Below are 27,821 nucleotides of genomic sequence, written 5' to 3'. Positions count from 1 at the left end.
AGAGAGGCAAGGGAAAGCATGTTTAGTGGAGGGGTGACCTGCTTTCATCATCATTGAATGAAGTGTGTTTTCATGTCTAATAAACTAAACTACACACCACAGTATGAGTGGGTCACAAACTCAGGGCAAGAAAACACACCATGGGTTTGGTGAGAGTGTGTTACGACCAATGATCCCTCTAAGCTGAGTGTGGGTGAGGGCGCGCAGCTCCCTGGGACTGCCGTTCAGAAGAAATATCAGCCTGCACAGAGAAGCACAAGATTGAACTTCACTCAACTCTAGAGTTTTCCACCTTAATTAACACTATCAACTTTTCCCTTTGTGGGAATTGTGATCAAATCAACACAGTAGTAGCCACTTTCAATGTAACATACCGAAACAAAACAAACTATGCAAAAGATTTTGTTGTAGGCAGAACGCAACGGAGTAGGATTCTATTCCATTGATATGCACGACTCATCCTGTACTCTACACAGACTGTTGCAGCATAACCAATCAGAGCTGCAGTAGGCCTATATGCAAATAGACCATTGCCATATATGGATCTGTGCAATTCACTTTGAACTGGACTTTGTTTACAGCATGAGTGGTCATGATTATTATGAGCTTGTTCTCAGATCAAAGTGAGAGCTGCATGTAGCCACGTGTCCACATTTGTTCATATCCAAGAGCACAAAACATGTGTTTAATTCTCATATCACTAAGATGTCAGATCAACACGCACACACACGCACACGCACACACACACACACACACACACACACACACACACACACACACACACACACACACACACACACACACACACACACACACACACACACACACACACACATGCTTTCCTCCCATCTTTATAGGCTATAGTTAGCCCTTTTAGAAGATCTGGGCAAGGTATCATTATGATACCAGCGACTGCTAGCTTGTTTGTGAGCTAGTTAGTTCGTAGGGTTTTTGCAGACAAAGCAGTATCATATAGCCCAAAGCTCACCCATATTGGTTCAAAGAGCCACAAGTTGCCAGCAAATACACACACAACACAAGAGCACGCACACGCACGCACACAAAGACATGCACAGACATTTAGCAGCTGCCCCTTTAGAAGGCTTTTGAATGGCCACTCCAAAACAGACTCTTCTGGCTCATAATCATCATTAGTGCTATTACACAAAAAACTGCCTGGTGCTAACCTTTCTGCCACAGGCCTCTCTCTCTCTCTATGTGTGTGTTTGTCACTAACCTCTCCTCAAACACACAGTTTCTCCAGCCAGCAAACTAGACCAGAGTCTTCTGGCATTGAGAACACCTACGAGCCAGGAAACTGCTTGCGGAAGGCACACAATGGCTACCATTCACCTCCCAACAAACAGGACTTGGCATTTTCTGGCATAGAGGACCAGGAAACTGCCTGTGTGGGGAGAATTCTGGCACAAAATGGCTGCTGGGGTATGCATCTCCCAGGTGGGTGGTGGATTAGCTGAGCTGAAAAAATTATAAACTCCCTCCAATGAGAAGCCTTTCATCTGTGCTTCAATTACCTTCTCCCTCTCTCTTTCTCCTCCTTCACTTTCATCTCTCTCTCTTTGTTTACCATCTGTTCTAGTTTCCCTTTCTACTTCCTACACGGTCTCAGGGATACCGGAGTGATAGAGATAGATATGTATAGGGGTAAGGTGACAGGGATACTGGAGTGATAGAGGTAGATATGTATAGGGGTAAGGTGACAGGGATACTGGAGTGATAGAGGTAGATATGTATAGGGGTAAGGTGACAGGGATACTGGAGTGATAGAGGTAGATATGTATAGGGGTAAGGTGACAGGGATACTGGAGTGATAGAGGTAGATATGTATAGGGGTAAGGTGACAGGGATACTGGAGTGATGGAGGTAGATATGTATAGGGGTAAGGAGACAGGGATACTGGAGTGATAGAGGTAGATATGTATAGGGGTAAGGAGACAGGGATACTGGAGTGATAGAGGTAGATATGTATAGGGGTAAGGAGACAGGGATACAGGAGTGATGGAGGTAGATATGTATAGGGGTAAGGAGACAGGGATACTGGAGTGATAGAGGTAGATATGTATAGGGGTAAGGAGACAGGGATACAGGAGTGATGGAGGTAGATATGTATAGGGGTAAGGAGACAGGGATACTGGAGTGATAGAGGTAGATATGTATAGGGGTAAGGTGACAGGGATACTGGAGTGATGGAGGTAGATATGTATAGGGGTAAGGAGACAGGGATACTGGAGTGATAGAGGTAGATATGTATAGGGGTAAGGTGACAGGGATACTGGAGTGATAGAGGTAGATATGTATAGGGGTAAGGTGACAGGGATACTGGAGTGATAGAGGTAGATATGTATAGGGGTAAGGAGACAGGGATACTGGAGTGATAGAGGTAGATATGTATAGGGGTAAGGAGACAGGGATACTGGAGTGATAGAGGTAGATATGTATAGGGGTAAGGAGACAGGGATACAGGAGTGATGGAGGTAGATATGTATAGGGGTAAGGAGACAGGGATACTGGAGTGATAGAGGTAGATATGTATAGGGGTAAGGAGACAGGGATACAGGAGTGATGGAGGTAGATATGTATAGGGGTAAGGTGACAGGGATACTGGAGTGATGGAGGTAGATATGTATAGGGGTAAGGTGACAGGGATACTGGAGTGATAGAGGTAGATATGTATAGGGGTACGGTGACAGGGATACTGGAGTGATGGTTGTAGATATGTGTATGGTTAAGGTGACTAGGCATCAGGATATATGATAAACAGAGTAGCAGCAGTGTATATGATGATTGTATGTGAGTGTGTGTAGAGTCAATATAAATGTGTTTGCATGTTATGTGTGTGTTGGAGTGCCAGTATGTGTGAGTGTGTAGAGTCCTGTGAGTGTGTCTAGAAAATACAAATATTACTAAAAGGGTCAACTCAGATAGTCTGTGTAGCCATTTTGTTAGCTGTTTAGCAGTCTTATGGCTTGGGGATAGAAGCTGTTTAGTAGCCTGTTGGTGTCAGACTTGATGCACCGATACCACTTGATGTGCGGAAGCAGAGGGAACAGTCTATGGCTTGGGTGGCTGGCGTCTTTAACAATTTTCTGGGCCTTCCTTTCACACCACCTGCTATAGAGGTCCTGGATGGCAGGGAGATGGTCCCAGTGATGTACTGGGGTGTCTGCACCACCCTCTGTAGCGCCATAAAATTGTTATATTTTTTTATTTCACCTTTATTTAACCAGGTAGGCTAGTTGAGAACACCTTTATTTAACCAGGTAGGCTAGTTGAGAACACCTTTATTTAACCAGGTAGGCTAGTTGAGAACAAGTTCTCATTTACAACTGCGACCTGACCAAGATAAAGCATAGCAGTGTGAACAGACAACAACACAGAGTTACACATGGAGTAAACAATAAACAAGTCAATAAACACAGTAGAAAAATAAACAAATAGTCTATATACATTGTGTGCAAAAGGCATGAGGAGGTAGGCAAATAATTACAATTTTGCAGATTAACACAAATGATCAGATGGTCATGTGCAGGTAGAGATGCTGGTGTGCAAAAGAGCAGAAAGGTAAATAAATAAAAACAGTATGGGTTTGAGGTAGGTAAATTGGGTGGGCTATTTACTGATGGACTATGTATAGCTGCAGCGATCGGTTAGCTGCTCAGATAGCAGATATTTAAAGTTGGTGAGGGAGATAAAAGTCTCCAACTTCAGAGATTTTTGCAATTCATTCCAGTCACAGGCAGCAGAGAACTGGAAGGAAAGGCGGCCAAATTAGGTGTTGGCTTTAGGGATGATAAGTGAGATACACCTGCTGGAGCGCGTGCTATGGGTGGGTGTTGCCATCGTGACCAGTGAACTGAGATAAGGCGGAGCTTTACCTAGCATGGACATGTAGATGACCTGGAGCCAGTGGGTCTGGCGAAGAATATGTAGCGAGGGCCAGCCGACTAGAGCATACAAGTCGCAGTGGTGGGTGGTATAAGGTGCTTTTGTAACAAAACGGATGACACTGTGATAAACTGCATCCTGTTTGCTGAGTAGAGTATTGGAAGCTATTTTGTAGATGACAGAACGGTAGGATAGTCAGTTTTACTAGGGTAAGTTTGGCGGTGTGAGTGAAGGAGGCTTTGTTGCGGAATAGAAAGCCGACTCTAGATTTGATTTTAGATTGGAGATGTTTGATATGAGTCTTGAAGGATACTTTACAGTCTAGCCAGACACCTAGGTACTTATAGATGTCCACATATTCTAGGTCGGAACCATCCAGGGTGATGATGCTAGTCGGGCGTGCGGGTGCAGGCAGCGAACGGTTGAAAAGCATGCATTTGGTTTTACTAGCATTTAAGAGCAGTTGGAGGCCACGGAAGGAGTGTTGTATGGCATTAAAGCTCGTTTGGAGGTTAGATAGCACAGTGTCCAAGGAAGGGCCAGAAGTATACAGAATGGTGTCGTCTGCGTAGAGGTGGATCAGGGAATCGCCCGCAGCAAGAGCAGCATATACAGAGAAAAGAGTCGGCCCGAGAATTGAACCCTGTGGCACCCCCATAGAGACTGCCAGAGGACCGGACAACATGCCCTCCGATTTGACACATTGAACTCTGTCTGCAAAGTAGTTGGTGAACCAGGCAAAGCAGTCATTAGAAAAACCGATGCTACTGAGTCTACCGATAAGAATATGGCGATTGACAGAATCGAAAGCCTTGGCCCGGTCGATGAAGACGGCTGCACAGTCTTTTATTGATGGCGGTTATAATATCGTTTAGTACCTTGAGCTGCACCTGTGACCGGCTCGGAAACCAGATTGCACACAGGAGAAGGTACGGTGGGATTCGAGATGGTCAGTGATCTGTTTGTTGACTTGGCTTTCAAAGACCTTAGATAGGCAGGGCATGATGGATATAGGTCTGTAACAGTTTGGGTCCAGGGTGTCTCCCCCTTTGAAGAGGGGGATGACTGCGGCAGCTTTCCAATCCTTGGGGATCTCAGACGATATGAAAGAGAGGTTGAACAGGCTGGTAATAGGGGTTGCGACAATGGCAGCGGATAGTTTCAGAAATAGAGGGTCCAGATTGTCAAGCCCAGCTGATTTGGGGTGATGGGGCGGCAGGGTAGCCTAGTGGTTAGAGCGTTGGACTAGTAACCGGAAGGTTGCAAGTTCAAACCCCCTGACAAGGTACAAATCTGTCGTTCTGCCCCTGAACAGGCAGTTAACCCACTGTTCCTAGGCCGTCATTGAAAATAAGAATTTGTTCTTAACTGACTTGCCTAGTTAAATAAAGGTAAAATAAAAAATAAAAAATTGTACGGGTCCAGGTTTTGCAGCTCTTTCAGAACATCTGCTATCTGGATTTGGGTAAAGGAGAAGCTGGGGAGGCTTGGGCGAGTAGCTGCGGGGGGGGGGGGAGCTGTTGGCCGAGGTTGGAGTAGCCAGTAGGAAGGCATGGCCAGCCGTTGAGAAATGCTTGATGGTGGTGCTGTTGCCATGCCAAGCCTTCTTCACGACTGTGTGCATATGAGTGGACAATTTTAAGTCCTTAGCGTTTTGGACACGAGGAACTTAAAGCTCTCAACCCGCTCCACTACAGCTCCGGCGATGTGGATGGGGGCGTGTTTGCCCTGTTTCCTATAGTTCACCATCAGCTCCTTGGTCTTACTGACATTGGGGGAGAGATTGTTGTCCCAGCAACACACTGCCAGGTCACTGACCTCCTCCCGTTAGGCTGTCTCATTGTTGCTGGTGATCAGGCCGTTGAGTCGTGAGCAAACTTCATGATGGTGTTGGAGTCGTGTGTGGCCATGCAATCGTGGATGAACAGGGAGTACACGAGGGAACTAAGCACACACCCCTGTGGGTCCCCCGTGTTGAGGGTCAGTGTAGCGGAGGTGATGTTGCCTTCCCTCACCACATGGGGTAGGCCCGTCAGGAAGTCCAGGATGCAGTTGCAAAGGGAGGTTTTCAGTCCCAGGGTCCTAAGCTTGGTGACGAGCTTGGAGAGGACAATGTTGCTGAACGCTGAGCCGTAGTCAACGAACAGCATTTTCACATAGGTATTCTAAGTGACAGTGTTCAGATCGTTCTCTTCTTGTTGCTTCCTTTCTGTCATTAACTTTGAAGAATATCCTAAGGCCTTGTAACAGATGCTGATGTCTTAAAAGAGCCTCCTCAAACACACATACACCCACACCAGATGCTATTATGTAGAGAATGCCTGCCTTGACAGAGACACCTCACTTCCTCTATTAGACAGACTAAAAAGTGTTCCTCACGAATATATCCATTACAAACACATTTCACCCCCCCCCCCTACCTTCTCTCTCCCGCTCTCTCTTTTTTTACAGAGCAGGTCAATACCTCTCTCCCTCTCAATCATTTTGTAAGAGAGACATTAAAAGAAAGAAAGACTTCATGTCTTTTACTCAAGCTATCCTTTCTAAAGAGAGTGAGAGAGTGAGAGAGCGAGAGAGAGAGTGAGAGAGCGAGAGAGAGAGAGAGAGAGAGAGAGAGAGAGAGAGAGAGCGAGAGAGCGAGAGAGAGAGCGAGAGAGCGAGCGAGAGAGAGAGAGAGAGAGAGGATGCTGAATAGGCTTTCAGATGCTAATTTACCTGTCACCTCCAGACATAGACTAAGACTTCCTGTTCCCCTTCTGGCTCGTGAGTTATTCAGGGTGTCCTTGTCCAATCAGGTTAGTGCTAGAGGAGGTTAGATTGATAAGTTTGACTGTTGATTGGAGTTAATGTACAAATCCTTTCACCATGAGCAGATATAACTTCTCTGAGACATTATACAGTCTAAAAACCACAAGACTTTTAAACAGATGGCCTAACCCCTAATTCAACTTCTCACCACTCTTCGACAACTTCTTAATAAAAACACAAACAAACAACTATCGAAAATGAAGGGGATCTGGCATCCGACCAAAGCCTGGAGTGTCGTTTGGCTCTTCACAACTCTTTAAGTAAGAGAGGTATGGCGGCAAGAGACAATCAGAAGTAGAGAAAGGGTAGGCACCACACACACCAACACACACAAACACACCGACACACACAAACACAATACCGACACATACGCACACGCTAGAGAACTGACGACTTGTAACAACTTCTCTAACAACTTCTGAGGGAACAGAAAAACACAAATGGGGGAACGGTTTGATGAGCGTACACCATCTGCTGATTCCATCACATGCCAGTCGCTCGCATTGTTCCTACCTGCCAGCCTGCCAACTAGCCCGCAGAAAAGCCCTTGCAGTAAAAAACTCTACACACACACAAACACACACACACACACAGCAATAACTACACACACTCTCCGCATAACTGTGGTTCTGTGTCTGAGGGGGGTTGGGTGTTTTTCATGTTTTCCCCCTGCAGGAACAATGGACAGACGCCACTTTATTTAACGGGAACCGAAAAGAACATAACATACCACAAATCACAGTTTTTACGAGCCATATTACTAAGATATCACCCGCTTCCCTGCCAACACAGACCGAGGGGGAGTAGGGCGTATGGTGTGTGTGTGTTAGTGTGTGTGTGCGTGTGTGCATGCGTGAATGTGTAAGTTAGTGTGTGTGTGTACAGTAGTGTGTCTCTCTCTCCATGTTTCTCTCACTATCCCTCCCTCTTTCTCTCCGAGGCTAGGATGAATCAGTGTCACTCCGTTTTGCTGTAATGAAAGCTGTAGAGCAGTGAGAAATAGAGAAGAAAAGGAGGATATACTGAAAAGATAACACAAAGAAAGAGGAAGAAAATAGAGGGAAAGAATAATGAGATAAGCATGGAAATGTTGAATAGACACTGGGGTAGGGAGAGGAATAAAGATTGATATAGGCAGAGCGAAGATGGTATAGAAAAATGAAAAGGAAAGAGAGAGAGAGGGAGAGAGAGAGAAGAAGCTGAGAGAAAGAGAGAGATGCATTATGATTGGCTATCACTGCTGATTTCAGATTCTGCATGATTCTTCAAAAACCAGCCTGCCGGTTTTCAATACACCACCCCTATTGCACCTTCCAGTGCAATCTCCCTCCCTCCCCCCTTCCCTCCTCCTTCCTTCACAAAATGTTTCTTGCCCTCTCTCACAAAAAAAAAATATATTATCCCCAATGGTCCCATATACTCTCTCATCTTCTTTCTCACTCTACTTCTCTCTTCTCCCTCCATCATCCTCTCTCTCCTCCCTGTTCTCTCTCATCTTCTTTCTCACTCTACTTCTCTCTTCTCCCTCCATCATCCTCTCTCTCCTCCCTGTTCTCTCTCATCTTCTTTCTCACTCTACTTCTCTCTTCTCCCTCCATCATCCTCTCTTGCCTCCCTGTTCTCTCTCATCTTCTTTCTCACTCTACTTCTCTCTTCTCCCTCCATCATCCTCTCTCTCCTCCCTGTTCTCTCTCATCTTCTTTCTCACTCTACTTCTCTCTTCTCCCTCCATCATCCTCTCTCTCCTCCCTGTTCTCTCTCATCTTCTTTCTCACTCTATTTCTCTCTTCTCCCTCCATCACCCTCTCTCTCCTCCCTGTTGTCTCTGTATTCTGGACATCTCTATATATCCTTTCCCTTCTTGTCTCTCAAGTGCTGTCTTTGATCTCATTCAATCTGCAGTCAAACACACACACAATCCTGTTTCGAGGTTCTCTATTAGAAAGCACTAATCAACCCCCAGCCCTGCCTCCATCCCCCTATCCAAGCCATGGCAGAATGAAAGGAAGGAAAGAGTGGGAGGAGAGAGAAGAGGTTCATGGCTAGGAGGGATGAAGCTCGTGTCAAAGTGACATCAAAAGTTGGATGTTTGAGTGGCATCAGGGAGAATTTTAGCTAACCCTAACCCCTTTCCTAAATTGTAAGGGAAACTTCAGTGCTAGACACTATTTGGGGTGTTCTTCCAGTCTCACTACATACGTATGAGCTGTTTCAGACATAATTATGGACTATAGCTGTATTTTAAAAAAAATTGCACCGGAAGAGTTCAACCAATGCCGCCATTGGTTGATTGAGTCTGTTGTCTGTTTTTTAGCAATTATTGTGGCCTTTGTGTTTCGCCGATTGCACGATCCCACTAGCAGCAAGTAAGATATGGTTGTCCTTGTTCAAATATAACCATTGGACTATCTGCCAGGACATTGAAGGATATCTTGGTTCACTAATTTCCCCTGGCTTTGTAAAGACTACAATTTGACGGGAGCCCTACTTCCTTGTTCCTACCCTCTTAAGCAAGCTTTTCAAAACGGGGGGCAGTACTAGTTTACAGGTACATGGAAGTTATGTTACCATGCACTGTCTATCCAAGATAATTCATTAGCTACAATGGCAGCTTCTGATGATTCCTCATTCCAAGAAGAGCTGGACGATGAAACATTTTTTGATGTTCTTTTACATAGGAACATACAGCCCTATTCATTTGAGCCAGAATACACTGAAGAGCAGTTGAAACAGTGAAAGAAATAACTGTGAAATTGCTTGAGGTTTTTATTTTGTGTAATGAAGAAGTACCATAGCGCAGAACGAGAGTCACTTCATGTGTACCTTTTGATAGAGGCGCGTAACCAGAAAAGTAGCGTCAGTTGGTTTTGCTCCTGTATTGAACACAGATCATCCCGTCTTCAATTTGATCGATTATATATGTTTAGAAATACCTAACGTTGTATTACAAAAGTAGTTTGAAATGTTTTGGCAAAGTTTACAGGTAACTTTTGAGATATTTTGAAGGGATGTTGGAAGCTGTGTTTTTCTGGATCAAATGCGCCAAATAAATGGACATTTTGGATATATATCGACGGAATTAATCGAACAAAAGGACCATTTGTGATGTTTATGGGACATATAGGTGTGCCAACAAAAGAAGCTCGTCAAAGATTTATATTTTATTTCTGCATTTTGTCGCGCCTGCAGAGTTGAAATATGCTACTCTATCATTGTTTACTTGTTTACTCATTTGCTATCATCAGATAATAGTATATTATGCTTTTGCTGAAAAGCCTTTTTGAATTCTGACATGTTGGCTGGATTCACAACGAATGTAGCTTTAATTTGCTATCTAGCATGTGTAATTTAATGAAAGTTAGATTTTTATAAAAATGTATTTGAATTTGGCGCTCTGCATTTTCCCTGGCTATTGGCCATGTGGGACGTAAGCGTCCGCCTACTCCAGAGAGGTAAACTAACGTTTGACTGATTATTTGATTGAATTAAACCATGCAACAATTAACTATTTAATAACCTGGGGCACCACGGAAGCATTAGTTTATATAGAGCGGCTATCTCCCGAATCCACTCTTGAAGATCTTTTACATCATTAGCAAGCAATTATTAATCAACACCTTATTCAGTCTCATCTGAATGTCGTAAAATTCTTGGTTATCTTCATGAACCCTGGCTAACAAGTTGAATCTGCAATAGAAAAATTGGCTTAATTATTTATTTACTAAATAATCACACAGAATTACATATACACAGGATGGACCATACATCGATTACTAATCATGTCATAAAATAAAAAGTCCCTAGCGGACGGAAACCGATATGATGGCTGGTTACACAAATAATGAGGGTTGGGTTTGAATGAAAGAGTGGGAAGACTGAGGGACTAAAGAGATTGGGTCTCAATCGGACCTTGAAAAGCAATGCTAACCTAAATACAGAATCTTATGCATTCTAATAACCACCCATTCGGAAAAGGAAAATGCAAGTTATATATTTGCACTGAGCTGTGCTTCGATAGATGGGTCGAAGATGGAAGACTGGTTTGCCCAGAAGAGATTGCCCTTGTCCCTTGTAGAATCTGTCTGGTCGTAGTGTTGTAGGGCAGATACGTTATACCCTGTCTTCTCAGGAGATTGTATGTCCTTTCCTAGGCCACGTACGTTTACAGCTGTAGCTGATAACTCGACTTCTATGTATCACTTCTTCTTTAGTGAAAAAGAGTTGAAAGTTCATACCATTTTGCCATAATCAGCTCACGCTGTATTCTGGCTGGTGTAGTTGAAATTCATCCTTCCAGCGTGGTGATCGTCACCTCCACGTGATTTGTTCTCATGTAAATGTTGTTATGTAGAGTAGATATTCAACCATTCACAACCACAGCTCACGCTGGGGTTTGCTTAGTCTGACGTGAATTGGGTCACGGGGGCTTTTACACTGGAGAAGATAAGGGCTTGTTTCTCTCCTCTCAACCAATGTCCGTCCACTTTGGCGTGGCCACTGAGTGAGCATAGTTAACTTATGAAAACAATTTTAAAATTACATTTAATCTTTTCACAAATAGTTTCATATTTAAACATTTAAATTGCACAACAATTCCATGTGAATCTGATAACGTGTAGACTTTCCAAGGTACAATTTATGTTGTCCGATCATCAGATATAATGTCCCAGACACCAACTGATCTGACATCATATTCTTTAAGTGCCAACGGACACTTTCAACTGGTTGGATTACATAAATATTGTTATTTTCCCTAACCTTTTTATGTTACCATACTCTATGTTATCAAAGGGCTTTCCAAGAGTCCATTCTGTAGAGTGGAGAGAAAAGGGGGAAAGGTATTTATGGGGTCATAAACCTCATAAACCTCCCCCAACAGGGCAACGTCATGACGTATGTTTATACTGTATCTTATACCATCTTGCTTATGCCGCTCAGTCATCGCTCATCCATATATTAATATGTACATATTCTTATTCTATCCATTTAGATTTGTGTGTACTATGTAGTTGTGGAATTATTAGATTACTTGTTAGGATTTCTCTACACTCGCATTAACATCTGCTAACCATGTGTATGTGACCAATAAAATTTGATTTGATTTGTGTGGTTCCCACCGTGAAGCACGGAGGAGGAGGTATAAGGGCACAAGGCGAGACCCAGATGCAGACACAGGAGGCAGATGGTTAGAGTCCAAGATGTTTATTAACAATCCAAAAGGGGTCAAAACCAGTTCAGAGATCCAGAGGTACAGAATGGCAGGCTCGAGGTCAGGGTAGGCAGAATGGCAGGCTCGAGGTCAGGGTAGGCAGAATGGCAGGCTCGAGGTCAGGGTAGGCAGAATGGCAGGCTCGAGGTCATGGTAGGCAGAATGGTCAGTTCAGAGATCCAGAGGTACAGAATGGCAGGCTCGAGGTCAGGGTAGGCAGAATGGCAGGCTCGAGGTCAGGGTAGGCAGAATGGTCAGGCAAAGCGGGAGGACTAGTAAAAGATAATAGAAAAGCAGGAGCACAGGAAAGACACACTGGTTGACTTGAACATACAAGATGAACTGGCACAGAGACAGGAAACACAGAGATAAATACAGCAGGGAAAATAAGCGACACCTGGAGGGGGTGGAGACAATCACAAGGACAGGTTAAACAGATCAGGGCATGACAGGATGTGTGATGGTGCTTTGCCGGTGACACTATCGGTTGATTTATTTAGAATTCAAGGGACACTTAACGAGCATGGCTACCACAGCCTTCTGCAGTGATACGCTATCCCACTTAGTGGGACTATCATTTGTTTTTCAACAGGACAATAACCCAACACACCTCCAGGCTGTGTAAGGTCTACTTGACCAAGAAGGAGAGTGCTGCATCAGATGACCTGGCCTCCACAATCACCTGACCTCAACCCAATTGTGATTGTTTGGGATGAGTTGGACCGCAGAGTGAAGGAAAAGTAGCCAACAAGTTCTCATCATATGTGGGAACTCCTTTAAGACTGTTGGTAAAGCATTCCAGGTGATGCTGGTTGAGAGAATGCCAAGAGTGTGCAAAGCTGGCATCAAGGCAAAGGGTGGCTACTTTGAAGATTCTAAAATCAAAAAAATATATTAGTATTTTTTTAAACACTTTGTTATTTCATAGTTATGATGTCTTCACTATTATTATTCTACAATATATAAAATAGTAAATATAAAGATGAAACATTGATATATATATATATATATATATATATATGTACAACAGCTAGACATATCTATACCACAATGCAATTTTGAGCATACTAGGCATTCTAGATTATACCACAATATCAGTCTAACTGAATATGGGTATTGTGTTGGTTGAATATTCCAGGCAGGTTACATATTGTTCTTCAGCTGGTGAACCTCTTCTTGCGTTGGGTAATGGCAGCTGATTTAGCAGTCTTTGGCCATGTTGGCAGGGCTGTTGGGTTTGGGGATCTGTGACTCAGGCTCTTTGTAGACAATTGTCTGGTCCTTTCTGCACTCCACAGCTATGTGGACAAGCCACTCTTACACGTTTTTCACCACCCACTGCTTCGACCTCTTGCAGAAGATTTGTTTGCACTGCAAGTCTCCAGGAGAGAGACGTGAAGCTGATCGTGAGGATGTGTAAAGCGTGAAGACTGATCATGAGGATGTGTAAACATACAATAACCATAGAACCACACTATGTAAACAAAAAAGGGTACAGTAGACTGGTATGTGTTCTGTTACACTCAGAGTCAATAATGGGGCATTGAGATGGGCTGTTAGAAAAGCTGTCAAAAGTTTGAGGGGGTCTTCTTGACTGATGTACAGTCTAGTCGTGTCTTGTTATGTATGAGCAGCTACAGCTGTGCTGTGGGTATTGTGCTTTCATAAATACCTTTAGCTGTCCTGGCTTGTGTCAAAGTAAGATTACGTTGAGCTTGAGCTTATTCCAGGCTGAAAGCTTTCAACCAACAGGTCCACAGACTCTGCATTAGTAAAGCTGGTGTCCAGGTTGTCGTCAACAGCAACATGATTATTCTGTTGGACACACAGTAGTCAGTGATTAGCCAACAATTGACGACTATGTCCCCATTTACACACACTCAAACAAGGTCCTATATCCCCCCCTCCTATACCCCCCCCCCTTTCAACTAAGCCTCAACAATACAGAGAAAACTACAGCAGAAGTTGTAGCCTCCTTGTAAACACACAAATTATGACAACAAGACACAGCCCATGTTTATGCCTAGCTCCAGTAGATTTATTTGCTCATCATGGAGTCATGGAAAGATTTAGTAGATTTTAGTAAGCTTTTAGAAGGTGACTTACACTACTTCCTGGTGCTGAGCTCGATGTTGATGCCTCTACAGATGTTGATGGGATCAGACTAAATAAAACACATAGTCACACATCATTAGTCTCTGCAATAGATAGTTAGCTAGCTAGCTAACGGTTAGCTAACGTAACCTAACGAAGCTAACGTCACCCTGCAAAGTTACAAATCACATCACCAGATAGCAGCTTTCTAATTACACTGATAAGCTTTGCAATGTCAAGCCAGCGTATTATGAAAGCCAGCTAGCTAGATTTTGGTTTAGATAAACAAATGTAGTTTGCCAGCTAGCTAGTTAGCTAGGTAATGTTAGTTACGTTACCACAACTTGACTTGTTTGCTGCTGCTCTGATGTTGGCTGATCGGATGACTTCGTCTTTGAAGTGAAGGGGAAAATCGATGGAATAGCATCACTTTTCAATGTTCGACGACATGGCAACCCCATCAGTTGAGACTTCAGTTCCATTTCGAAATCCTCTGGCTGAAAGTGCTGGCTACAAATGCAGACATTTTGATGTTTCTCACATCAACTGGATACCCTGATCCACCTCTACGCAGACGACACCATTCTATATACTTTCGGCCCGTCTTTGGACACTGTGCTATCTAACCTCCAAACAAGCTTCAATGCCATACAACACTCCTTCCGTGGCCTCCAACTGCTCTTAAACGCTAGTAAAACCAAATGCATGCTTTTCAACCGGTCGCTGCCTGCACCTGCATGCCCGACTAGCATCACCACCCTGGATGGTTCCGACCTAGAATATGTGGACGTCTATAAGTACCTAGGTGTCTGGCTAGACTGCAAACTCTCCTTCCAGACTCATATCAAACATCTCCAATCGAAAATCAAATCAAGAGTCGGCTTTCTATTCCGCAACAAAGCCTCCTTCACTCACGCCGCCAAGCTTACCCTAGTAAAACTGACTATCCTACCGATCCTCGACTTCGGCGATGTCATCTACAAAATGGCTTCCAACACTCTACTCAGCAAACTGGATGCAGTCTATCACAGTGCCATCCGTTTTGTCACTAAAGCACCTTATACCACCCACCACTGCGACTTGTATGCTCTAGTCGGCTGGCCCTCGCTACATATTCGTCGCCAGACCCACTGGCTCCAGGTCATCTACAAGTCTATGCTAGGTAAAGCTCCGCCTTATCTCAGCTCACTGGTCACGATGGCAACACCCATCCGTAGCACGCGCTCCAGCAGGTGTATCTCACTGATCATCCCTAAAGCCAACACCTCATTTGGCCGCCTTTCGTTCCAGTACTCTGCTGCCTGTGACTGGAACGAATTGCAAAAATCGCTGAAGTTGGAGACTTTTATCTCCCTCACCAACTTCAAACATCAGCTATCTGAGCAGCTAACCGATCGCTGCAGCTGTACATAGCCTATTGGTAAATAGCCCACCCTTTTCACCTACCTCATCCCCATACTGTTTTTATTTATTTACTTTTCTGCTCTTCTGCACACCAATATCTCTACCTGTACATGACCATCTGATCATTTATCACTCCAGTGTTAATCTGCAAAATTGTAATTATTTGCCTACCTCCTCATGCCTTTTGCACACATTGTATATAGACCCCCCCCTTTGTTTTCTACTGTGTTATTGACTTGTTAATTGTTTACTCCATGTGTAACTCTTTGTTGTATGCTCACACTGCTATGCTTTATCTTGGCCAGGTCGCAGTTGCAAATGAGAACTTGTTCTCAACTAGCCTACCTGGTTAAATAAAGGTGAAATAAAATAAAGAAATTAACACAGGCCGGTACTACGTCCTGAAATCGCCAAGAACTCTGGATATTGTGGTTTGCTTACAACCAGGAAATGTAGCTGGCCTAATTCTACTGGTGAGACGCAGAAAAGCTCAGTATTTGCGTGTAGTGAGGAAATTCAACATTTTCATGACACATATGATATGTTAATAACATATTAATGTACATTTATAGTGAAATAGAGCAGCAGTGAAATTTATCTTCAACATAATTTTCCTAATCTGCTACGTCAATCCCGCCGACCTGCTACAGAAATTCTCCTAACCTGCTACCCGAGTTGTCCTAACCTGCGACGTGAGTTCTCCTAACCAGCTACCTGCTACGTGAGTTCTCCTAACCAGCTACGCGAGTTCTCCTAACCTGCTACCTGCTACATGAGTTCTCCTAACCTGCTACGTGAATTCTCCTAACCAGCTACCTGCTATGTGAGTTGTCCTAACCAGCTATGTGAGTTCTCCTAACCTGCTACGTGAATTCTCCTAACCAGCTACCTGCTATGTGATTTCTCCTAACCAGCTATGTGAGTTCTCCTAACCAGCTACGTGAGTTCTCCTAACCAGCTACGTCAATTCTCCTAACCTGCTACGTGAGTTCTCCTAACCAGATACATGAGTTATCCTAACCTGCTGTGAACAGTCACTTTCTGACATTAACTGCATCCCATCAAGTCACAATCAGAAAAGAGGGTTGAAGGGAGAGGTAATTGATGGCGGTATATTGACCCCCCTGTAAAACCTAGTTAACACCTCGCCTGCCTTCCAGCCTGTGAAATCTGATTAGCTGTATGTGTGTGTCTGTGTGTACTTTTAGTAAAAACCAGGATTAACACCCTGCCTGTCGGCCATCTAGCCTGTCTTGCCATTTTCTTCTTCAACCTTTCAACTTTTACGTATGTGAGCGTGTTTTATGTGTGTATTTGTATGTTATTGCGTGTGTGTGTGTGTGTGTGTGTGATTAGGACAGTATCCACTAACTAGATTTCACTCAGTCAATAATTAATAGGGCACTCAGCCTGATAGGCAATCACCCTTAATCAATACTAATGTTTTTACAGACCTCAGAAGTGTGTGTGTGTACGGTATGTCAATGTGTGTGTGTCGAGGGGAAAAATAGCTATTTAATCTAGTCAGTGCGTATATAGGATAAGCATTCATTTACAGACATTATAAATCACTGGCCTGTCATCTCTCTCTCCTCTCCTCCTTTGGTACAGGAGAGCTGGAGCCTAACTCGGACTGTCTGGACTGCATCCAAGAAGAGTTCTCTCCTTTCCTCCTCCTATCTCATTTCTTCTCTCTGGTTCTCTTCTTTAATTTGACTTACTAGTCTAGCCTGTATATAACACCACTGGGTTTACAAATGACCTTCGCTGAACGTTAGCTAATTTTGCCTGAAGGTACATTTCAGTGTGTGTGAGAGTGTGTGTGTAGCTCTCTTACCTGCCACTGACAACAAAGCAGGCCACCAGGAAGATGAGCAGTACGATGCCTCCAGTGATGGACACAGCCAGGATAGTAGACTGGTTAGGGTCTCCTATGGCCAACATGTCTGAGACAGGGAATCACAGGCAAGAGAAAGGGATAACACATTGTGAGAAGGTGTGTCTATGTGTGCATGTGTGTCTTTGTGTATATATGTGTGTGATAAGAAATACAGTGTAGACATTGTTAATGTTGTAAATGACTATTGTAGTTTTTTTTTAAATGGAATATCTACATAGACGTTCAGAGGCCCATTATCAGCAACGATCACTTCTGTGTTCCAATGGCACGTTGTGTTGGCTAATCCAAGTTGATCATTTTAAAAGGCTAATTGATCATTCTGAGAAATAAAGGCTATTCCATGTGAGAAACTGCCAAGAAACTGAAGATCTCGTACAACGCTGTGTACTACTCCCTTCACAGAACAGCGCAAACCTGCTCTGACCAGAATAGAAAGAGGAGTGGGAGGCCCCTGTGCACAACTGAGCAAGAGGACAAGTACATTGGAGTATATAGTTTGAGAAACAGACACCTCACAAGTCCTCAACTGGCAGCTTCATTAAATAGTACCTGAAAAACACCAGTCTCAACTTCAACAGTGAAGAGGCGACTCCAGAAGGCCAGTATCCCGGAGTCGCCTCTTCACTATTGAAGTTGAGAGGGTGTTTTGGGGGTACTATTTAATGATGCTGCCAGTTGAGGACTTGTGAGGCGTCTGTTTCTCAAACTAGACACTCTAATGTACTTGTCCTCTTGTTCAGTTGTGCACCGTGACCTCTACTCCTCTTTCTATGCTGGTTAGAACAAAATGTATTTTTCTTTCAAAAACAAGGACACTTCTAAGTGACCCCAAACCTTTGAACGGTGGTGTAACTAGGAATAAAGTGACAGATAGTAAACAGTAGCAGCATATGATGATTAAAAAAAGTTATGAGTGAGTGTGTGTGTGTGTGTGTGTGTGCGTGTGAGTGTGTGTGCGTGTGTGCGTGTGAGAGTGTGTGTGTGTGTGTGTGAGTGTGTGTGTGCGTGTGTGTGTGTGTGTGTGTGAGTGTGTGTGTGTGTGAGTGTGTGTGTACGCGTGCGTGTGTGTGTGTGTGTGTGTGTGTGTGTGTGTGTGTGTGTGTGTGTGTGTGTGTGTGTGTGTGTGTGTGTGTGCGTGTGCGTGTGTATGTAATAGAGTGAGAGAAAGAGAAAGGGAGATTGAAAGAGAAAGAGAATGTTCTCAGCACGCTCTTTCATGATAAAAAAAGCTTTTTCCATTTCAATATACCTCAATAACAGCAGACTGTAAATACACGAGAGTTTTCCTGTGCTGTCCAAATGGATATGTTAACATTGTACATAACAAGCCTGCTTTAAAAGTTTCTGTGAAACCACATTGATTTTTACACTGCAATAATCGGGCCATTACTCAAAACAAATACCTAATTTATCAAGTTTAGCCAAGCACGAGCATGCATTTGTGTGTGTGTGTGTGTGTGCGTGTGTGTATGTGTCTGTGTGTGTGTGCATGGGCAGCAAGCCCATTCAGGCAAATCAATGCCGCCGGGCAGCGATAGATGGCCATTGGTCTCCTATTCCATTCCCTAGCATCAAACACACGAAGAAGACTTAGTAAGTAATCAACAATAACATTGATCCCTCTTCATAGAATTGATATGACTAATATTCAGTCAGCTCAATCTTTGGTTTTCATTTCATGAACTTGAACTAAATGATTGATCAGATTCACATTTGATTTACATGATCGATATTCAGTCGAGGTGAACATAGGGCTGGCACAATAATCATACAATCATGTAACCGACAATTATGAATAATAATGGTGAAGTAAAACAATCATTTGTCTTACATATATTTTAGGAGTTTGGGGGGGTTCAACTTTAATTTTGACATTAGTAAATATAGTTTACCCAATAGCAGTTTTTATTTTTCCATTAGGAGGGTAAAGTTAGTCATTATTTTACTCGCAGAACGACATATTCAGGAGGAAAAGCTTCATTTCCAAAAGATCCAAGCAGTCAAAGCATTTGTTTCTGAGACGAAGGTGTCACCAAACCTATGTTGTATTCATTAGGTATAGTATGTCATCAGATTAAAAAGACTTAGTATTGAGAATGTCGATATATGCCTTCCTCGACACTAACAATTGATTGCTCAGCACTGGGAGCAAACTCGTGATGCTTGGAGCCGTGCTGCTCAGACCACTGCGCCATCCCAGTTCACGATGCTCTAGTTAGCCATGATAATACTTGGTTACACTTGATGGAATAGCAAGTTTTTTTTATTACTATTTTGTTTTAAGCCTTCCCCAAACCATAGCCAAAACCTTAACCACTCGGTTTTAACCCTGCAACCAAACCATAGCCAAAACCTTAACCACTCGGTTTTAACCCTGCAACCAAACCATAGCCAAAACCTTAACCACTCGGTTTTAACCCTGCAACCAAACCATAGCCAAAACCTTAACCACTCGGTTTTAACCCTGCAACCAAACCATAGCCAAAACCTTAACCACTCGGTTTTAACCCTGCAACCAAACCATAGCCAAAACCTTAACCACTCGGTTTTAACCCTGCAACCAAACCATAGCCAAAACCTTAACCACTCGGTTTTAACCCTGCAACCAAACCATAGCCAAAACCTTAACCACTCGGTTTTAACCCTGCAACCAAACCATAGCCAAAACCTTAACCACTCGGTTTTAACCCTGCAACCAAACCATAGCCAAAACCTTAACCACTCGGTTTTAACCCTGCAACCAAACCATAGCCAATACCTTAACCACTCGGTTTTAACCCTGCAACCAAACCATAGCCAAAACCTTAACCACTCGGTTTTAACCCTGCAACCAAACCATAGCCAATACCTTAACCACTCGGTTTTAACCCTGCAACCAAACCATAGCCAAAACCTTAACCACTCGGTTTTAACCCTGCAACCAAACCATAGCCAAAACCTTAACCACTCGGTTTTAACCCTGCAACCAAACCATAGCCAAAACCTTAACCACTCGGTTTTAACCCTGCAACCAAACCATAGCCAAAACCTTAACCACTCGGTTTTAACCCTGCAACCAAACCATAGCCAAAACCTTAACCACTCGGTTTTAACCCTGCAACCAAACCATAGCCAAAACCTTAACCACTCGGTTTTAACCCTGAAACCAAACCATAGCCAAAACCTTAACCACTCGGTTTTAACCCTGCAACCAAACCATAGCCAAAACCTTAACCACTCGGTTTTAACCCTGCAACCAAACCATAGCCAAAACCTTAACCACTCGGTTTTAACCCTGCAACCAAACCATAGCCAAAACCTTAACCACTCGGTTTTAACCCTGCAACCAAACCATAGCCAAAACCTTAACCACTCGGTTTTAACCCTGCAACCAAACCATAGCCAAAACCTTAACCACTCGGTTTTAACCCTGCAACCAAACCATAGCCAAAACCTTAACCACTCGGTTTTAACCCTGCAACCAAACCATAGCCAAAACCTTAACCACTCGGTTTTAACCCTGCAACCAAACCATAGCCAAAACCTTAACCACTCGGTTTTAACCCTGCAACCAAACCATAGCCAAAACCTTAACCACTCGGTTTTAACCCTGCAACCAAACCATAGCCAAAACCTTAACCACTCGGTTTTAACCCTGCAACCAAACCATAGCCAAAACCTTAACCACTCGGTTTTAACCCTGCAACCAAACCATAGCCAAAACCTTAACCACTCGGTTTTAACCCTGCAACCAAACCATAGCCAAAACCTTAACCACTCGGTTTTAACCCTGCAACCAAACCATAGCCAAAACCTTAACCACTCGGTTTTAACCCTGCAACCAAACCATAGCCAAAACCTTAACCACTCGGTTTTAACCCTGCAACCAAACCATAGCCAAAACCTTAACCACTCGGTTTTAACCCTGCAACCAAACCATAGCCAAAACCTTAACCACTCGGTTTTAACCCTGCAACCAAACCATAGCCAAAACCTTAACCACTCGGTTTTAACCCTGCAACCAAACCATAGCCAAAACCTTAACCACTCGGTTTTAACCCTGCAACCAAACCATAGCCAAAACCTTAACCACTCGGTTTTAACCCTGCAACCAAACCATAGCCAAAACCTTAACCACTCGGTTTTAAGCCTGCAACCAAACCATAGCCAAAACCTTAACCACTCGGTTTTAACCCTGCAACCAAACCATAGCCAAAACCTTAACCACTCGGTTTTAACCCTGCAACCAAACCATAGCCAAAACCTTAACCACTCGGTTTTAACCCTGCAACCAAACCATAGCCAAAACCTTAACCACTCGGTTTTAACCCTGCAACCAAACCATAGCCAAAACCTTAACCACTCGGTTTTAACCCTGCAACCAAACCATAGCCAAAACCTTAACCACTCGGTTTTAACCCTGCAACCAAACCATAGCCAAAACCTTAACCACTCGGTTTTAACCCTGCAACCAAACCATAGCCAAAACCTTAACCACTCGGTTTTAACCCTGCAACCAAACCATAGCCAAAACCTTAACCACTCGGTTTTAACCCTGCAACCAAACCATAGCCAAAACCTTAACCACTCGGTTTTAACCCTGCAACCAAACCATAGCCAAAACCTTAACCACTCGGTTTTAACCCTGCAACCAAACGGAATTAACCCTGTGACCACGTGGCATTACAGTGTCAAAAATAGATCATCATAAATACTTAGAATTTCTAAGGAAAACAATGAGATCTTGTTGCGACCATAGCAACAACAAAAAAAGTTCAACGAAAATTACAATTTAAAAACAGTCATCAATTGCATGACAATTAATTATTACCCAAAATTCCATAATCGTCACAGCCCTAGTTGAATTTGAGACAATGTCATGAGCTGGATTTTCATGTCCTTCCAATATGAGACTGAAAGACAGTAGAAAAAGGGAGGAGTAAGCAGAGCTGGGAGATATATCCTCTTTTAAGGTATGCCGTTAAGGCATACCAGTATGGATATTTACAATACCGTCTAGAAAGATATTTTGGTGCACTGCTAAATAAATTAAAAGTTATATAAATTGGACAACTTTACTGTCATCTTTGTTCTAGTTTGGTTTGTTATAAAACAATCAGAATGGAGAAAGACCGTTAAAATGCTTGGGCCAAGTCAAAAGTTTGGACACACCTACTCATTCAAGGATTTATTTGTACTATTTTCTACATTGTAGAATAATAGTGAAGAAATCAAAACCATGAAATAACACATATGGAATCATGTAGTAACCAAAAAAAGTGTTAAACAAATCAAAGTAGCTATCCTTTGCCTAGATGACAGCTTTGCACACTCTTGGCATTCTCTCAACCAGCTTCATGAGGTAGTCATCTGGAATGCCATTCAGTTAATTAACAGCTGTGCCTTGTTTTTTATTTTATTTTATTTTTCCTTTATTTAACTAGGCAAGTCAGTTAAGAACATATTCTTATTTACAACGATGGCCTAGGAACAGTGTGTTAACTACCTTGTTCAGAACAACAGATTTTTCACTTGTCAGCTCGGGGATTTGATTTCGCAACCTTTCGGTTACTAGTCCAATGCTCTAACCACTAGGCTACCTGCCGCCCCGGCAGTGTAAATTTGTGGAATTTCTTTCCTTCTTAACGTGTTTAAGTCAATCAGTTGTGTTGTGACAAGGTAGGGATGGTATACAGAAGACAGCCCTATTTGGTATAAAAGACCAAATAAGCAAAGAAAAACAACAGTCCATTATTACTTTAAGACATGAACGTCAGTCAATCTGGAAAATGTCAAGAACTTTGAAAAAACCATGAAGCGCTATGATGAAAGTGGCTCTCATGAGGACCGCCACAGGAAAGGAAGACCCAGAGTTACCTCTGTTGCAGAGGATAAGTTCATTAGAGTTACCAGCCTCAGAAAATGCAGCACAAATAAATGCTTCAGAGTTCAAGTAACAGACACATCTCAACATGAACTGTTCAGTGGAGACATGAATCAGGCCTTCATGGTCGAATTACTGCAAAGAAACCACTACTAAAGGACACCAATAATAATAAGAGACTTGCTTGGGCCAAGAAACATGAGCAATGGACATTAGACCAGTGGAAATATGTTGTTTAGTCTGATGAGTCCAAATGTGAGATTTTTGGTTCCAACATTAGTGTCTTTGTGAGACACAGAGTATGTGAATGGATGATCTCCTCTTGTGTGGTTCCCACCGTAAAGCATGGAAGAGGAGGTATGATGGTGCTTTGCTGGTGACACTGTCTGTGATTTATTTGGAATTCAAGGCACACTTAACCAGCATGGCTACCACAGTATTCTGCAGTGATACGCCATCACATCTGGTTTGTGCTTAGTGGGACTATAATTCGTTTTTCAACAGGACAATGACCCAACACACCTCCAGGCTGTGTAAGGGCTATTTGACCAAGAAGGAGAGTGATGGAGTGCTACATCAGATGACCTGGCCTCCACAATCACCCAACCTCAACCCAATTGAGATGGTTTGGGATTAGTTGGACCGCAGAGTGAAGGAAAATCAGTCAACAAGTGCTCAGCATATGTGGGAACTCCTTCAAGACTGCTGGAAAAGCATTCCAGGTGAAGCTGGTTGAGAGAATGTCAAGAGTGTGCAAAGCTGTCAAGGCAAAGGGTGGCTACTTTGAAAAAGCTCAAATCAAAAAAATATTTAGATCTGTTTAACACTTTTTTTGGTTACTACATGATTCCATATGTGTTATTTCATAGTTGTGATGTCTTCACTATTATTCTACAATGGAGAAAATAGTAGAAATAAAGAAAAACCCTTTAATGAGTAGGTGTTCTAAAACTTTTAACTGGTACTGTATTTAGAAACTTGTTTCATTCAGAAACCATCAAATACCGTAAAAAATAAGACAAATATTTTGTCCATATCGCCCAGCCCTAGGACTGCCCTAATGGAGGTGAAGAGGTAGAGGTGAGATATTGCAGAGGTAAAAGAAGAGAGGAGAGAAGGAAGATGAAGAGAGTCCAGAAGAGGATGATAGGTGGAGACAGAGAAACATAAAAAGACACAGCAGAGAGAGAGGAAGAGGAAGAGACCTTCGTGGCTGGTCTCCAGTTCTATCTCTCCTCCGTAGTTGCCGTATCCCCCGTCGGTTCTAGCTCGGACACGGAACACATATGTAGTACCAGGCTTTAGACCGTCTACAGTCATCACATTGGACCTGGTCTTTAGGACTGTGTAGTTCTGCTCTCTCTGGTTCTAATGGGAGAGGAAGAGAGAGAGACAAATGGAGAGAGATAGATGGAGAGAGAGAGATATATGAGAGAGAGAGAGATGTTAAGTGAGTGTGTGTGTCAGTGAGAACCCACCTTGCAGTTCCTATGATACCTTCTCTAATGAGAGGAGCTCCACTACACTGATTAACACTGTTACTGTGGAATATTACCACTGATCCCTGCCAATAACACACACACAGTAGTGGAGAGGGTAGCAAGTTTTAAGTTCCTCGGCATACACATCACAGACAAACTGAATTGGTCCACTCACACAGACAGCATCGTGAGGAAGGCGCAGCAGCGCCTCTTCAACCTCAGGAGGCTGAAGAAATTCGGCTTGTCACCAAAAGCACTCACAAACTTCTACAGATGCACAATCGAGAGCATCCTGGCGGGCTGTATCACCGCCTGGTATGGCACCTGCACCGCCCTCAACCGTAAGGCTCTCCAGAGGGTAGTGAGGTCTGCACAACGCATCACCGGGGGCAAACTACCTGCCCTCCAGGACACCTACACCACCCGATGCTACAGGAAGGCCATAAAGATCATCAAGGACATCAACCACCTGAGCCACTGCCTGTTCACCCCGCTGTCATCCAGAAGGCGAGGTCAGTACAGGTGCATCAAAGCTGGGACCGAGAGACTGAAAAACAGCTTCTATCTCAAGGCCATCAGACTGTTAAACAGCCACCACTAACATTGAGTGGCTACTGCCAACACACTGTCAATGCCACTGACTCTACTCCAGCCACTTTAATCATGGGAATTGATGGGAAATGATGTAAATATATCACTAGCCACTTTAAACAATGCTACCTTATATAATGTTACTTACCCTACATTATTCACCTCATATGCATACGTAGATACTGTACTCTATATCATCGACTGCATCCTTATGTAATACATGTATCACTAGCCACTTTAACTATGCCACTAGGTTTACATACTCATCTCATATGTATATACTGTACTCGATATCATCTACTGTATCTTGCCTATGCTGCTCTGTACCATCACTCATTCATATATCCTTATGTACATATTCTTTATCCCCTTACACTGTGTATAAGACAGTAGTTTTTTTTGGAATTGTTAGTTAGATTACTTGTTAGTTATTACTGCATTGTCGGAACTAGAAGCACAAGCATTTCGCTACACTCGCATTAACATCTGCTAACCATGTGTATGTGACAAATAAATTTGATTTGATTTGATTTTGATTTGACAAAGACACACAGACACACACACACACACACACACTTCCCACTCCTCTCTTCTCTTGTTCTCTTCATTCACATTCCTGTTTTATTTAGCCTGCCTGCTGCACTTGGTGGACATAAACTTCCCTTTCGGGGCCATTCAATGTGCAGAGTGAGCTAAATCAAGTGCACTCCTGCGCTTATCAGATCCATTAAACACTGGCTAGAGAGTCCAAACTGGGATTTTCAGGTCTGAGTCTGACATTAAGTAAGAAGAGAAGAGAGAGATGAGATGGGAGGAGAAGAGAAGAGAAGGAGAGAGAAATTGAGGTGTGTATGTGACTCACCTTCTCATAATAAATGACTTCATACTCCACTATGGCTCCATTGGGTCTGTCAGGGCCCTGCCACGCCAGAGTGATACTGTCCTTACTCCTCCTCTCCTTCAGGACCACACTCACTATAGAGAGAAATAGACAGACAGACAGACAGAGATATAGGTTAACCACACTCACTACAGAGAGAAACAGACAGACAGACAGACAGACAGACAGACAGACAGACAGACAGACAGACAGACAGACAGACAGACAGACAGACAGACAGACAGACAGACAGACAGACAGACAGACAGACAGACAGACAGACAGACAGACAGACAGACAGACAGACAGACAGACAGACAGACAGACAGACAGAGATATAGGTTAACCACACTCACTACAGAGAGAGAGAAACAGACAGACAGACAGACAGATATATAGGTTAACCACACTCACTATAGAGAGAGAGAGAGAAAGATGGAAGGGGGGAGTGGAATTTAGGGGGAGAGAAAGGAAGAAAGACTACCAGGAGAAAAGGAGAGAGACAGTGGGGTAGGAATTAGAAAGGAAGAATGAGGGAAGAGAGAGACAGCAGGGGAGGAAGAGAGATTTATAGATTGATTACCACTGTGCTATAATGACAGTTCTCTGCAGAGTGTAGAACTTAGCTAATGAAAGAACAAAGAGGGGGTCACATACTGTATGTGCACATGTGTATGTAATGACTTTGTGTGTCTGTATCTGTGCGTGCGTGTGTGTGCATGTGTGTGTGTGTGCTGAGTAAGCCGATGGGTGTCTCTGAGGGGTTCCGTGGTGTACATCGCTATCTCTTCACTTTCACCCCCTCATCACAGAGTGCTCGGTGGGCACAGGTAGGAATGTGTTTGTGTGTGTATGTGTGTGTGTGTGTGACATGTTGAGATGAGCAGTGTGTGACAGCAGGGGAGACATGTGGAACTGTTAACGAGGTTAATGTCCTCTCCTCCTATCATAGCCCCTCTCCTCCTCTCCCACTCCTCTCCTCCTCTTATAGCTCACTCCTCCTCTCCCACTCAACTCCTACTCTCATTACCCCTCTCCTTTACTCCCACTCCTCTCCTCCTCTCCCACACCTCTCCTCTCCTCCTCTCCCAATCCTCTCCTCTCAATCCCCTTCACCTCCTCTCCCAATCATCTCCTCCTCTCATCGCCCCTCACCTCCTCTCCCACTCCTCACCTCCGCTCCCACTCCTCTGCTCCTCTCATCGCTCCTCACCTCCGCTCCCACTCCTCTCCTCTTCTCCCAATCCTCTCATAGCCCCTCTCCTCCTCTCCCACTCAACTCCTCCTCTCATCGCCCCTCTCCTTTACTCCCACTCCTCTCCTCCTCTCCCACCCCTCTCCTCTCATTCCCCTTCACCTCCTCTCCCAATCCTCTCCTCCTCTCATCGCCCCTCACCTTCTCTCCCACTCCTCACCTCCGCTCCCACTCCTCTCCTCCTCTCCCAATCCTCTCCTCACTCCTCACCTCCTCCCCCCTCCTCACCTCCCACTTCTCTCATCCTCTCCCACTCTTCTCCTTCTCTCATCACCCCTCACCTCCTCTCCCTCTCCCACTCCTCCACTCCCAATCCTCTCCTCCTCTCATTCCCCCTCACCTCCTCTCCCATTCCTCTCTTTCTCTCCTCTCATTCCACCTCTCCTCCACTCCCAATCCTCTCCTCCTCTCATTCCCCCTCACCTCCTCT

At 43.7% G+C, this 27,821-nt stretch overlaps 1 protein-coding gene across 12 annotated transcripts in view; it reads right to left on the bottom strand.

Annotated features, from left to right (window-relative positions):
* Positions 1–27,821, bottom strand: part of LOC109874749 (ephrin type-A receptor 3) — a 208,963-nt gene that overhangs the window by 73,400 nt on the left and 107,742 nt on the right. For 3 of the 12 annotated variants that reach the window (XM_031810030.1, XM_031810036.1, XM_031810029.1), the window contains exons 8-10: positions 26,119–26,231; positions 24,390–24,552; positions 17,259–17,367 (exon numbers count right to left, since the gene is read on the bottom strand). In XM_031810030.1, the coding sequence (XP_031665890.1) occupies positions 17,259–17,367; positions 24,390–24,552; positions 26,119–26,231 (385 nt within the window). Of the gene's footprint in view, positions 1–11,900; positions 12,799–13,595; positions 13,739–14,029; positions 14,090–14,355; positions 14,528–15,800; positions 15,823–17,258; positions 17,368–24,389; positions 24,553–26,118; positions 26,232–27,821 lie in introns of those variants that run through there. The other 9 variants (XR_004206336.1, XM_031810034.1, XM_031810033.1 and 6 more) reach the window with 9 other exon arrangements.

The sequence above is a fragment of the Oncorhynchus kisutch genome, linkage group LG30, assembly GCF_002021735.2.
Source record: "Oncorhynchus kisutch isolate 150728-3 linkage group LG30, Okis_V2, whole genome shotgun sequence".
Taxonomy (NCBI): domain Eukaryota; kingdom Metazoa; phylum Chordata; class Actinopteri; order Salmoniformes; family Salmonidae; genus Oncorhynchus; species Oncorhynchus kisutch.
The sequence above is the reverse complement of the archived record's forward strand: the minus strand, read 5'-3'. Positions and strand labels throughout refer to the sequence as shown.